Below are 12,258 nucleotides of genomic sequence, written 5' to 3'. Positions count from 1 at the left end.
AGTAGTTAGTGAAATATCTTTCATTTCAATAAATAGGCCGCTTATAATTTTAGTGTGCTTTACAAATAATAACACTGGCATCAGTGTTGATATTAGCTCATCTAAATCACTTCATTACTACTGTTTTGGTATCACGGATTTACTGTGCAGTCTGTGGCCTGCAGTTTAGGTCTCTCTTTAAGTGGCAAAAGGCAAGGAAGGAAATTTTACACCAAAGGGCTAACTCTGGCTTATTCACAGTTATTTTGTTTGTTTGTGAATAAGCACAGTCCATTTCAAATAAATCAAAATTAAATCAGATCTTTTCCAAAGCTCCATGTCCAAAAAAGTAGCTTAAAATGTAAATAAAAACAATGCAAAGATTTGCAACTTCCATAACTGTGAGTATTTTACTCACAGTTAAACCAGAGAAAACCTATTAACAGATATAAGTGTTTAAACTGAGCATTTTCAGAAAAAAGTGTAGCTTGTTTTGAATTTGGTGGCAGCAATACGTAGCAAAAAGTTGGGCGGAGGCAACAAAAGACTGGAAAATGAAGTCATACTAAGAAACAGCTGGAGGAGCATTTTGCTTCTAAGAGCATCTTTGGGGGGCAGAGGTTGGAATAATTTCAGAATAATGTTCCTCAATGTAAAATTGTGAAAACTTTGTTCTCATAATAACAGCACATGAAATCAAAAGTTTCAGAGAATCTGGAGAAATCTCTGCTCAAGGGACAAGGCTGAAAATCAGTAGAAGATCTCTGTGATCTTAGGGACCTCAGGCAGGACTGCATTAGAAACAGGGATGTTTCTGTCATGGAAATCACTGCATGAGCTCAGACATGTCCAAAAATCACTGTCTGTGAACATAGTTCATCATGGCATCCAATTAATGCAGATTACTTTATTCAAAGATGAAGCCACCCGTGAACATGACTCAGAAACACGGTCTTCTTGGGGGCAAAGATCCAAAATAGACTGAGGCAAAGTGAAAAAACTGTTCTGCAGTCAGATAAATCAAAATTTTAATTTTTTTGTGGTGAACATGGACTACCACATCTGGACTGAAAAGAAAGGACCATCCTACTTGTCATCAGCACTCACTTCAAAGCCTGCATCTCTGATTGTATCATGATACATCAGTCTGCACATCTGTAAAAGCACCATATGGTCACATCCAGATGACATGTGTTGTTGGGAAGGCCTTGCATATTGACAATCCTAAACTACATACTGCATCTATTATAACATCTTTGTAAAAGAAGACTCTGGGTGCTGAACATGCTGATGAAACAAAACATATGACAAAGAAGACCCAGGACTGTAGAACAGCTCGAATCACATATCAGACAAGAAGGGGGAAACAGCTGGTCTCCTCACTTCCCAGATGTTTACAGACTAGTGCTGAAAGAAAGGGGGATGCTACACCATAAGGAACATGGCCCTGTCCCAATTTTTTGAGACATGTTGCTGTCACCAAACTCAAAATGAGCTAATATTTTAATTTTCCCAGTTTAAACATTTTTCTTTAATGTTTCTATTATTGATAAAAAATGTTTGGAGTCTGCCAAGAGTGTGACTTTGGTCTGGAGACTGGTGAGGATAACTTAAAAGACCATTAGCCCTGAACCGAAGAACTGAAGGCAGCTCAGGCCAGGCTGATCCAGCCCCCAGCCATTGCTCTTCATGATTTATCCTCAAACTCTGCTGGGAATGTTTAACTAGTGTGAACACAGAAGAAACAGTTGGGCAAAGGTATCTTCTTTTTGTTAGTTTCATTACGTTAGGATATTCCAATAATTGTTAATATCCGAAAATATTATTTCTCTGTCTTTTTGGTGAAGTTGACGTTGATGCGTTCATTATTGTGAGGATTCACTGCCATCTAGTGGTCACTGTTTAGAACTACAGCATTAAATTTATATCAAAAGATCGAATTATTATTTCTCACTCGTGTTGTCACAGAGCTCAGTTAACACTTTTCTGCAATCGGTTTTCACTGCAGGCTAACACGTATCCCTCGTGTTATCATTTTTTGTGGGTTTGGTTGCACCGTGCGTCAGGGTGGCAGTGTGCAAGCAGCGCCTGTCTGCTCCACCACAGATTGCAGCTGCACTGAAGCACTCTGCGGTCAAATGATCTAGAAACAAGAGCGTATCTCAGACACAGCCGGTCTCTGTCTCTCTCCAGGATTTCAGCTATTTTTTTAAAATCATTTTCAGAAAATACTGAAGCTTCACTACAGTTTCTCCATCAGGATGTCGTCATCTGAAAGTGCTGCGTCACATGAAGGTATGCCCATTACACTTGTGTTGCATTACTTTGGATTAGCAAGCTGTGAACGATCAAATCACATACCCTTTGAAATGTAAATGTGCCTACATGATTTAATATTATATATGTTGCCTGGATGTGCATGCATTATATTAATGTCAAAGGTAATTATGATACATACATGACTCTGTTTGGCAGTAAGTGAAGCATCAGCTCCCACATCAGAGGCTGAACCTCTGAGGATCGTTCTGCTTGGCCGGACCGGGACAGGCAGAAGCTCCTCTGGCAACACCATCCTGGGAAGGTCTGCGTTCCTGGTGGACGTGTCCCCCTGCTCTGTAACCGCACAATGCAAGAAACAGAGTGGCATAGTGGGAAGGCGGAGTATCTCTGTCATCGACACTCCCGGGCTCTTCCACACACATCTGTCTTCTCAGGAGGTTATGGCAGAGGTGGGACAGTGTGTTGGTTTGTCTTCTCCGGGACCCCACGCCTTCTTGGTGACACTGCAGCTTGGCAGGTTCACGCATGAAGAGAGGGAGGCCTTTGAGTGGATCAAGGCTAGGTTTGGGCCTGGAGTAATGAGGTTTACGATGGTGCTGTTCACCTGTGGTGACCAGCTGAAGGGGAAACGCATCGAGGAATTTCTAGAGGGGAGCCAGGAGCTGTCTGAGTTTGTCGGCAGCTGCCATGGAGGGTATCACGTCTTTGATAACAGCAGTCAGGAGGAGACAGATGAATGCTCACAACAAGTGGTGCAACTTTTGGAGAAGGTGGACCAAATCGTGGCTAAGAATGGAGGCGGTTGCTACGGCGATGAGATGCTGAAGGAGGCTGAAGGTGCCATAAGGGAGGCACATGAGAGGATTCTGGGTGAAGCTGGGCACGTGGTGGAGTCTATTCAGACAGAGGCTGAGGTCACAGAGGGGCGGCTGCCAAGACTGGAGAAGAAATGGGAGGATGAGGAGAGGAGAAGGGAGGAAGAGGAGGCCCGGAAGAGAGCGGAGAGGCTTTTCTGGTGCGAGCTGGTGACTGCCCTGGGGAAAGGTGCCGCGGAGGGGGCAGGGATCATGGGAAAGGACAAGGGGAAAGGGAAAGCTGTGAAGAAGGCGAAGGTGGTGGAGAAAGTGGCAGCTCTGGCTGCGTCTCCGCTCTCTGTCAGGTCGGCTGCGAAAGCAGTGGGAGGGGCCGTGAGAGAAGGAAGCAAGGTGCTATACAAACACAGAAAAACTTTACTGCGCTGAAAGGTAAATCAAAGAGACAGGACACAATGAAGCCCGCGTGGTGAGGACAAGTCACTCGATGTAAGGACAGCTGGACTTCTTTAGGTTTTGAAGACGTTTCGCTTCTCATCCAAGATGCTTCTCTAGAGAAGGGGACAGCCCCCCTACTAGGGGTTTATAACCCAAGACCATCCACCAGGTGCTCTAGGAATGAAAAAGCCTCCTGGATGAGCGGCGAAACATCTACATAGACCTAAAAAAGCCCAGCTGCCATTTTCTTAAGCTCCCAAGACCACAATGACCTGGATGAATGAGAACCTACAAAGATGTATCACTTAACTATGATTGTATTTCCATTGTTCAACACCACAGTCGCACCACACATTCGCACTCTTAGACTATACTGTGAAATAAGAACTCATGGCACAATAAAGTCACACAAAAAAAGTGTCCAGTTCATCTTATTATGACTTCACACATTTGTATTTGTCAAAAATAGGTTAGTTCGCTACACAGATACAATACATTAAAAAACAATTTTCCCATCATTTCCACCCCCGACACAATGGCGCGATTTGGTTAAGGTAACAACACAGGAAGATTGAAAAAAAGAAGGAGAACTGTTTAAAACATTGCAGCAGTTACCTTATCCGTCTTTGGCTTCATATAACAAGTGACAACATATTTTAGCCCTTTATTCTCCTCTGTACAAATGCACTGACACACAAAAGATGACGAAGGAATACATCAAATTGCAGCTGGCAGTGAGGAAAGGAAATGGTTTGCATACAACGCAGTGACCTATTCAAGGAGTGTCTAACAGCACAGAGTGAAAGAGGACAATACGCCGTGAAAAGATCGGGACGCACAAATGTAGAAACACTACCATATTTTTAAAGACTTTGTGAAATGTGAAGGACTTATATTGAATGGGAACTATGTGTAGTCCACCTGAGTGCTGTACAAAAAAAATTGCAGCTACATTTTTGTGCTCAAAATACTCTTGAGTGTTCCGGATGTAAATGCAAGCACCTCCAGAGTCACAGTCACCCTCAGCTTCCAAAAAAACAAAAAAACTCCCACAAGCGTGCACAAATACTGTTTCTGTACTGCTGTTGCTCACTTGCCTTGTGCATATTAGGGACACACTTCCAGTGTCGCACCTGCATCTTATGGACTAATAAAAAAACCATGTAAACTCCTGCAAACATACAGACTTACACCCAAAGAACCGATCAGACAAAAAAAAAAAGAGAAAAAAATGGTCTAAACTACAATCACAGACCATTAGTTATATCATTAAGTACAAATACAGCTGAAGGATCTACTCTCAGATGCCGATACGTGGCAGGCACAGAAGGGTGGAGGGTTGTGGTGGAGGGGTCCGTTTTAAACCGGCATCGGCAGGGTCATCTTTCCTTTTCCTCGAAGCACTGAAGGAAGGCGGACGAGAAAGAAAAAAATGAGAACACAGTGAGCGTGAGGGAGTGTTTTTCAGCTTCCCCCACTCCTTTGTTTAGCAGGTGAGCAAACACTTAAGAGCAACCAACAGCAGCTGACATTAAGGATACACATCCTCCCTCGACAGGAAAAACAATCGGAGCAGAAACTCTCTTTCAGTCACAGAGCATAGCTGTGTGCTAGATTTCATTGCAAATTACTTCTGCCTACTGTTTTATATCAGCAGAAATGGAAAGTGCAGTAAAACAGGCAAGGCCGATAAACCTAATAATAACGCTGCAAATATTGGATGATTACTCAAACATAATTCTGGCGTGGCGACCTGCCAACGTAAATGGATCACACCTAGACTCGGCCCTGTAGCGTAGCAGCGAGTGATCGTGTTCTTACTCACCTTTTGTGACGTAAAGGTAGAAGAAATCGCAGTAGAAGATGGTCTGCACGACGCCGGACACCACCGCGATCTGGTCGAAGAAGCCCTCCGTGTGATAGCGCCACACCCAGTTGGCGATGTAGAGGGCTCTGTAGAGGCCGAGGAAGAACAGGTAGTGGGTGGTGATGGACTCCGCCTCGCCGGTCTTGGTGATCATGAAGAGCTGTGGCATTATGGCCACTGCTTCCAGAAAAATGGAGAAGGTCCACATGATCTGGAGGCAAAGGGGCGTGTGTTAATTTTAAAGCTGTTTTTAACTGAGGGGGCTCTACATTTCTGACAGAAACCTTTACCTCCATTGGGGTGAAAGCATAGTTCTCCAGGAAGGACAGCCCGATGACTGGGACCAGCAGGAACTCCACGCGGAAAGTGTCGTTCTCAGAGTCGTACATGTTCCTGAAGCGCACGTAGATCAAGTACACCGTAGCATAGGACAAAGCCAGGAACACCACCTGAGGGCGGAAACAGGAAAAATGAACTTAACTGAAGACACTGTGAAACACTACAAGATGCTTTTACTTATTTTGCTGACATTCCTGCTTTGCGTTTATTATATTATCTTTAAGTGAACACACAGAGACCACAGCTGGTACAAGAAATGAATGACTCTAACTTATGGTGGTCATTCAGCTTAACGATAATCTGACAGGGAAATGTGTGTGTAACTGTGTGTGGGTGTGACCTACAAACTTACCTTCATGACCGTGTTGTAAGCAGAAATGTAGACCGTGAACAGGTCGAGATACCTGGTGGTGAAGACAATCGCAAACAGCACCTGAGACTTCCCAGAGATGCCTTTAAGGGAAATAAAATGAGAGAAATTAAAAGTGAGAGGATGAAACAGAGAAGTTAAACGTTTCCTTTTTTTCTTCTTTTCTCTGCAACTCAGCTGTGCAGCTCTCTCACTTTAAACAAAGCTGTATGATTGGCCGAGCAGGCTGCTGTTAACTTTGTTATCATTGCCACGTAGCTTCCACTCGTGCAGGACAATCAGCGCCATGCAAATGCCATCCTTAATGCACACAGCAGATAAGAGAAGATTCACTGTGTCACAGCTGTTGTTGTAGACCACAGCCACACACATACATCTTTAGCGCGGATGAAAAATCGTAACAGCCCTGTTTAAATGCACTGATATGATCGCACAGCACCCACACTGTGTTGCTAGTGTCAACCTACCAGCACACGACTTGGACCTCCATATCTTCAGCAACAGGATGATGATAGCCACCAAGTGTGACACGTCACCCGCCAGACGGAAGATATTCATGGTGTTTATGCTCCAGCAAAACAAAGTTAATGCAACTCCTCACGGGCCTTACACGTCCTCAGGAGACAGTCACTCGCTCACCCATAAAACACAAATGCGGCTGTGCTGGCGTGGACAGAGAGGCGACAAGCTGCGCGGCCACGGTCGGACGGCTCTCTGTGCGCGTGACGCTAAACACAGACTCCGTGGATTCCGCTCACAGATCCGTGTGTGTGCCGTGGACAGACGGGAAAACTGCTTCCGAGGAGGTGACGTGGCTGATAGCTCAGCTCTTCGCCGTCAAGGATTCAATACAGAGCTAAATATATCCGTTTCCGGTTTAGGACTTTCAAAGTAAATCCTTGTGCTGGTTAAAGCGCATGCTCGTTGAGAGTTTAGCCCAATGACTGTAGAAAACACTTTTTAGTACAGTTACTGATTTTTTTCTTTTCAATACTAAGTTCAACACACTGACTTCTGGGGGATTATTCGCTCTTGTACTAGACATAACTATTTTAATTTGAAGGTTGTTCCCGGTAATGACTGACTTTCTATGGCGAACTTGATGGAAGAAATCCTGCAATGCACAGATTTCACAGCAGATGGCGACAAACTATCTATAGCTGTTTCGTTATTGGAAGTGGTCCCTCGAGAGCAGGAGTGTCAGACACTGGTGCACCACTTTGGAAAAATGTGAAGGAGGGCAAATTTGGGACTTATAACTGTCTGTCCATAAGTATTACAGCTTTTCCTACCGATTAACCTCCTTCATTGCCATTCATATTAAAACACAGTAATTAATTAAGTAATACATAAACTATTATATGAAAAAGTACATTTTTTTTCATTATCTACTGTACAAATTTCCGGAGATTTTTTTTGTCTTTTGTTTTTTTGGGCAGTGAGTTCAGCAGCATTTCTTTATCATGTGGAAAAACTGAGATGCATTGTTGAAATTTAGCTTTTATTTCTTATATTAAGATATCTCATCAATTGGTTAAACACTTGCAGGAAAGGGAGTTTCGCTGTTCTGGCCCATTTAAGATCAAACTGGGCTGTATGTAGCCCACTGTAAAATCATTCCTAAAGCATAGGTGGGGAATTAAAATTCCCAAATGAGAAATTGGCACTGTTGTGGAGTCCTGCACCAACAAACTGAACTCAGTTTAGTTGCTCAGGACTAATTTGGTCTCTTTATAAAGTGCTGCTGGTAAGAGTAGATGCTACAATTAGGCCATAATTGTCTTTCCTTGGGGAAAATTAATGAGGCACGCCTTCTCTATAGGATAATTAAATGTATTTAATGGTGCTATTTAACATTGTTTTCCTTTTAATTTGTTTGAATGAATTTCCTGGTTGTCTGAAATGTGTTTTCCAAATAAACTGCATCATCTTGCTTGTTGTCTTTTATTAAATTCACCAGTGGATCTATAATAATAAATCATATAATTTACCTATTTAAAAGCTAGTGTACAAATACATGCATTGGACAGATGGCTTCACATTAGACAATATTTATTACATATTCTGAGAAGTTTATGGTCAACTCCATGACTGCAGGGCGCCCAGGTGCTACAAATGAAAAACAAGCCGAAATGAACACCCCTCTACCACCACCACCACCACCACCACAGTGTTTGATGGTTTGAGGTGTCTGTGCTGATATTAATCAAACATGGTGCTGTTCATTATGGGAAAACATCTCCAATTCAGTCTTGTCTGTCCAAAAGACATTGTTCCAGAAGTCTCCTGGTTCATTTAGATGCTGCTGTGCAAACCTGAGCTGTACTCACATGTTCTTTTTAGAGAGAAGAGGCTTTCTCCTTGCAGCAAGTTTTTTTTTAGTGTTTTGCATTGTGATGAACTTTAACATTTAACATGCAAACTGAGGTCTGTGGAGTTTGAGGTGCTCGTGGGTTTCTGCAGCATCTATGAACCTTGTTTTGTCTGACTTTGTGTTGTATGTCCACTCTTGCAAAGATAGTTGCATTGTGTTAAGACACTTGAATGCTCAGCAAACTGCTAAAACCTCTGCTTTTGTAGAGGTACTCCCACTTTGGATGATCAGTGAATCATGCGGATTTGATTAGCACCTCCTGGCTGCTGCTTAACCTCTTAATTCCTATAGAAGCAGCCAGTGTACACCGTTTTTCACCAACTGCACAGAGTCCCGTGAAAGCTTTTATTTTCACATGACTGTACCACTGATATCACAAAAACCCCCATAAAAAGTTACAATGAAACTCAAGATGAAAAAAGGATTACTAAACTACTATATTAACAATAAAAAATGAGTGAGCAAATGTACCCTGGAGAAGAATAGCTCTGATTCCCACTTCTGTTTCACAGTTGGCAACAAATAATTTGGAAACGTTAAAAATGTATTTTTTGGTCTTCTAGAATTGTGCTTTGTTTTTCTCTTTGTGTTTTTCTAAAGAAATTCAGATACAAAAGAAAAAGGCTAATGCCTCATAACTAAATGTCAGCTCAGACTGGCACACAATGGAACACAAAACAAATAATTACCAACTTATGAAACGCTGAAATGCGTAGAGCACTTCAGGGCTGTTTAAGTCTGTGCCAACGGTGTTCATCCGTTTGCAGATGAGCAGTCTGTCTGCTTCAGAACTGTATATGTCTCATGAACATGATGTGAAGATGAGTGGGCAGCCGACAACTTTGACACCGGGCTTTAGGCTGTTCACCAAGAAGTGATGTTTGTGTTTGTGCTTTTTCTTTTCTTTGGCTGAACAACAGGACGAGATTGTAAAGTGACCTGAAGCATTTTACTCATACTTATCAGTGTTTTAAAATACTCTCCACCCTCTCTATGTGTTCTCTGCTTTCTGACAGTTCCTGACCCTGGCCCCCTTTCCTCCTAATTCTGCTACCTGAATCACTGACACACTGTTTCTCACCACCCAGTGTTTCTGATCCCAGAAAATCCTCCTATCTCCACCTCCTCCCTCTGACCGTAACCTACAAACTGAAGCTGAATTCTGGCCTTGCATACATCACGCTACCCAACATCCTCCTCTCATTTTGATGTGATATAGAGCTCCTTAGATTACTCAGGAAATGCTTCCAGCCTACTTAGAGTACATCAGTGGTGGTGCAGAGAAATGAGGGGGCGACAGACACCAACGAAAAGTACATAGCTTCTTCATATACCCCTGAAGCATCCAGCACAGAGGCACTGGTTGCTTTTTCTGATGCTATGTTGTCAGAGTTATCCTCAAGCAGAGGCACGCACATATTTAAAAATCTGAAACACGAGAAAGTGAAAGATCTCAATGAGCAAATTAAAGGAGAAATGGAAGAAAACTTAATGTATGCTTTTTTAGTCCATTAGTTCCAGTCTTATAAACACATTGATGAATACTCATCAGCTGAATTATAGAAGCAAATGTATCACAAAGGACATCCCCTGGACAGAGCTGACCCATACTCCCATAACAAGTGTGTGCTGAGCAAAAGGTTATGGGAACTAATCTGACACCCAGGCCTGATTAATAGCTATTTATACATACACACAGCCTGGTCTGGCCCAGAGAGTCTGTCTGCCTGGTCATCTTCTGCTGGACAGTGTGAATGTCGGATCATCCTGTCTACAAGCCTCTGTCTCCTCTCTTTCTCTCACCACACATAGCTACTGCACTAGAACTGCATCCAGTTCAAAACCACCAATGCTCCATGACAATGGCTCCTGTCAGCTAGTAGAAATGACACCAGCTGAGACTACGGGCTGTTATTGTCTTTAGAAATAAAAAATTTATTGTATATAAGTTTCAGCAGTCCACTATGGGTTTGTTTATCTGAAATATAGAAAAAAATATATTTATAGCAGTGTATTTTTACCTTATAAGGATCAGACCAACTGAATGGTTTAAAACTGAGTTGTTAAACATGTGGGTAGTGGACTAGAACTGGCCCTCCAAAGGCTACAGTACTGTTCAATGGATTGCTCTAAAAGTGTTAAAATTACAGAGAGATTTTAATGTTTTAAATGTTTAAATGTTTTTTAAAGTTTACTACATAGACAGAAGGTCTTTCAATGTTCTTCTTCAGATACTGGTTTTGACTCAACCTCCAGTTCGTGTATCTGACAATTTAGAGACATGTTTTTTTGTTTGTTAAATCGTAAAATAGCTCCTAACTCAAGAGATGAACCCATATTGTGTCTACACATAACAGACAACTTAGCAAATACCCTATAAACCGATAAATAACTTTTAAATTGTAGGCACTTAAACAAGCAATATCCTGTCACAAAATGCCGTTAAATTTATTATCACTGGCATTTATTGGTAGTGGCTTCATAGTTCAGCGTGACAATGATCTCAAACAGGCTGCCAATGCAGTAAAAACATACATGGATAGAAAAACACAAACTTGAACACCATCAGCCATGGATTGGCCTCCAGAGCCCAGACTTCAAAATTATTGATAAATTATTGAAAAAAAAAATGCAGCCAACATCCAAAGAATAGAATTGAAGGTCCTTCAAGTAACCTGGAGAACTATTCCTGAAGACTTCTTAAAGAAGAGAGTTCAGAGCCTAAGAGAGTTCAGACTGTGTTGGCTAATAAAGGTGGTCACACCAAATATTGACTTTCCAGCTTGTTAAATTTGTGCAAACTCTGTTTTGCCTGCAGATATTTCCCAAAATATATATAAAAAGAGATTTGGCTCAAGAGTTTTGTACAGTACTGCACATGGAAAGTTAAAAAAAATTTTTTTCTGATCTTAAAGATCATAAAGTAAGATAAACAGCTGTTTAGCGTACTTGTAAAGCCACTGATATTTATAATGGATGGAATAAAACTGTTTTTATCTCTTTGTCACTTGTGCTGTACATAGTGAGCTTACCAAATGTGAATGCTTACTTGTGTTCCTTTACATTAAAAGAAAGGTAGGCCATTATGCAACAGCTTACTGGTCAGGCCCCCTTAAATTAACCAAACTGGAGCATACTGTATAAAGTTAGATTAAACCATTCTACTTTGTTTATTTGTGGTTTAGATTTATAGTGTGTATATTACCATTTCAGTACATTATACTTAAAGGAACAGACCTACACAGTGGTCTAATTCAAACTAATTATGAATGTTAATGTGTGCCTGCTATTTAATGCTAATGCATTCAAGTTTCTTGGTGCTTTTTCCTGCTGTTGTGTGGCAATAATCCTTTGGTGAAGCTTTTGTGTACTTTATGTGTATTTGACTTTCTTTTTTCCTGTTTGTTTGTTTGTTTGTTCTAGTCTTTGCCCTCTTAGACTGGCCTTTGAAATGTTTCATTGTTTTCACCGTGTCTATTAACTTTAGAAACCTTAACTCCAGCTTCTGTTTATCTCTATGTCGCTGCTCCTAATAGCAACATGTCTCCGTCCTCCCCCTTGTTTCTCATCTGAGCAAATGCAACGCCCACATCTGTATTCAAAGGAGGAGATTTTGAAAGGAAGCACCCCTCCACTCCACTCCTGCTCTATAATTTAGGTAGAAGAGGAGGAGAGCAAGACTTAGAGAGAAGCACGGAGGAGTGAGGGGACTAAAGAGGAGCTAAGGGTGAAGGTGGACTGGGAGGAAGAAGGTTTCCATAGAAACAGCTTTGCTCAGTTTAATATCTGATATAGTGAT

The 12,258-nt window shown here is 41.8% G+C and overlaps 2 protein-coding genes across 2 annotated transcripts; one reads left to right on the top strand and one right to left on the bottom strand.

The window, feature by feature from the left end:
• Positions 1-32: 32 nt before the first annotated feature.
• Positions 33-4,731, top strand: LOC102080947 (GTPase IMAP family member 4). The gene is made up of 2 exons (XM_005468431.4): positions 33-2,274; positions 2,455-4,731. The coding sequence occupies exons 1-2, from the start codon at positions 2,241-2,243 to the stop codon at positions 3,498-3,500; spliced, it is 1,080 nt and encodes a 359-aa protein (XP_005468488.1). The 5' UTR covers positions 33-2,240; the 3' UTR covers positions 3,501-4,731.
• On the bottom strand, positions 3,944-6,904 carry kdelr3 (KDEL endoplasmic reticulum protein retention receptor 3). Its single transcript, XM_003443107.5, has 5 exons — positions 6,553-6,904; positions 6,068-6,168; positions 5,667-5,825; positions 5,335-5,587; positions 3,944-4,912 (listed from the first exon to the last, which is right to left on the bottom strand). The coding sequence occupies exons 1-5, from the start codon at positions 6,641-6,643 to the stop codon at positions 4,869-4,871; spliced, it is 648 nt and encodes a 215-aa protein (XP_003443155.1). The 5' UTR covers positions 6,644-6,904; the 3' UTR covers positions 3,944-4,868.
• Between the last annotated feature and the right edge of the window lie 5,354 nt (positions 6,905-12,258).

The sequence above is a fragment of the Oreochromis niloticus genome, linkage group LG4 (assembly GCF_001858045.2).
Source record: "Oreochromis niloticus isolate F11D_XX linkage group LG4, O_niloticus_UMD_NMBU, whole genome shotgun sequence".
NCBI classification, from domain to species: Eukaryota; Metazoa; Chordata; class Actinopteri; order Cichliformes; family Cichlidae; genus Oreochromis; species Oreochromis niloticus.
The sequence above is the reverse complement of the archived record's forward strand: the minus strand, read 5'-3'. Positions and strand labels throughout refer to the sequence as shown.